The sequence below is a fragment of the Nanorana parkeri genome, unplaced genomic scaffold (genome assembly GCF_000935625.1).
Source record: "Nanorana parkeri isolate BGI_ZX_2015 unplaced genomic scaffold, ASM93562v1 scaffold3021, whole genome shotgun sequence".
Lineage (NCBI taxonomy): Eukaryota > Metazoa > Chordata > Amphibia > Anura > Dicroglossidae > Nanorana > Nanorana parkeri.
Genome location: NW_017309289.1, coordinates 1 through 1,067, shown reverse-complemented (window position 1 = coordinate 1,067; position 1,067 = coordinate 1). Strand labels below are relative to the sequence as shown.

The 1,067-nt window shown below is 53.4% G+C and overlaps 1 protein-coding gene across 1 annotated transcript in view; it reads right to left on the bottom strand.

Moving 5' to 3' along the window:
* The window catches only part of LOC108802671 (attractin-like protein 1), a gene marked incomplete at its 5' end in the record, with an annotated part of 65,984 nt that extends 65,090 nt beyond the window's left edge, over positions 1 to 894 (bottom strand). The window contains one exon of the mRNA XM_018574527.1: positions 711 to 894. Within this exon, the coding sequence (XP_018430029.1) occupies positions 711 to 894 (184 nt within the window). The remainder of the gene's footprint in view (positions 1 to 710) is intronic.
* Between the last annotated feature and the right edge of the window lie 173 nt (positions 895 to 1,067).

The window sequence follows — 1,067 nt, the reverse complement described above, 5'->3', positions numbered from 1 at the left end:
CTGATCACTGGGGGAGGGGAGACTGAGGAAATGCTTCCTCCTGCCTGCAGACTGATCACTGGGGGAGGGGAGACTGAGGAAAAGATTCCTCCTGCCTGCAGCAGACTGATCACTGGGGGAGGGGAGACTGAGGAAATGCTTCCTCCGGCCTGCAGCAGACTGATCAATGGTGGAGGGGAGACTGAGGAAATGCTTCCTCCTGCCTGCAGCAGACTGATCACTGGGGGAGGGGAGACTGAGCAGTCTGGTCACTGGGGGAGGGGAGACTGAGGGAATGCTTCCTCCTGCCTGCAGCAGACTGATCACTGGGGGAGGGGAGACTGAGGAAATGCTTCACATTGCCATTATGGGTCACAAGGTGACAACAGCTTCAAATTATTAAGCTGCAACATTATTATCATGACGTCTTCCTACATTGACCGTCTAACAATGGCCGTTCCCGAGAATGTAACAAAAGAAATAAAGATACATTGCTGAAAATCTGTTGTGGTTTGTTGTGTTGTCAGCAGGACAGGAAGTGAGGGGAAATCTCCCTACTGGAGTCCCGAGGAGCAGTAAGGACCTGACAGGAGGTCTAATCCTTTCCCGCTCCATCCCAAAAATATTTCATCTTGATATAAATTTTACAATAAAAACAGGAAATTCCACCTGAGAAACGATAATGTTATTCCCGGTCCCCGTCCCCGGCATGACATTCCGGCAGCACTCACCATGTCCGGGCGTTCACCTCGTACCGGTACAAGTCATCCACCAGGCCGTACTTGTTCCCCGGCAGGGCCTTGTACCCTCCGTGCACATACGCAGACTTCGTTATCGGGTCGTAGACGCTGGTGTGGCCGTAACCTCCCTGGACGATGGCGCCGCGCGTCTCCGGAACCAGCCAGGTGTTGGAGCCTGAAACAAATCAGAGAGCAAACTGAGCAAAGCGTCACACCGGAAACCGGCACAACGTACCGAACACCGAGACAATGTGCCGCACCGATGTCACCGGTCATCCGGAGCCTGGAGATTCACCCTACAGGCAAGGGGGACATTAGAGTGTAAGCTCCTCTGTGCAGTGACTGATG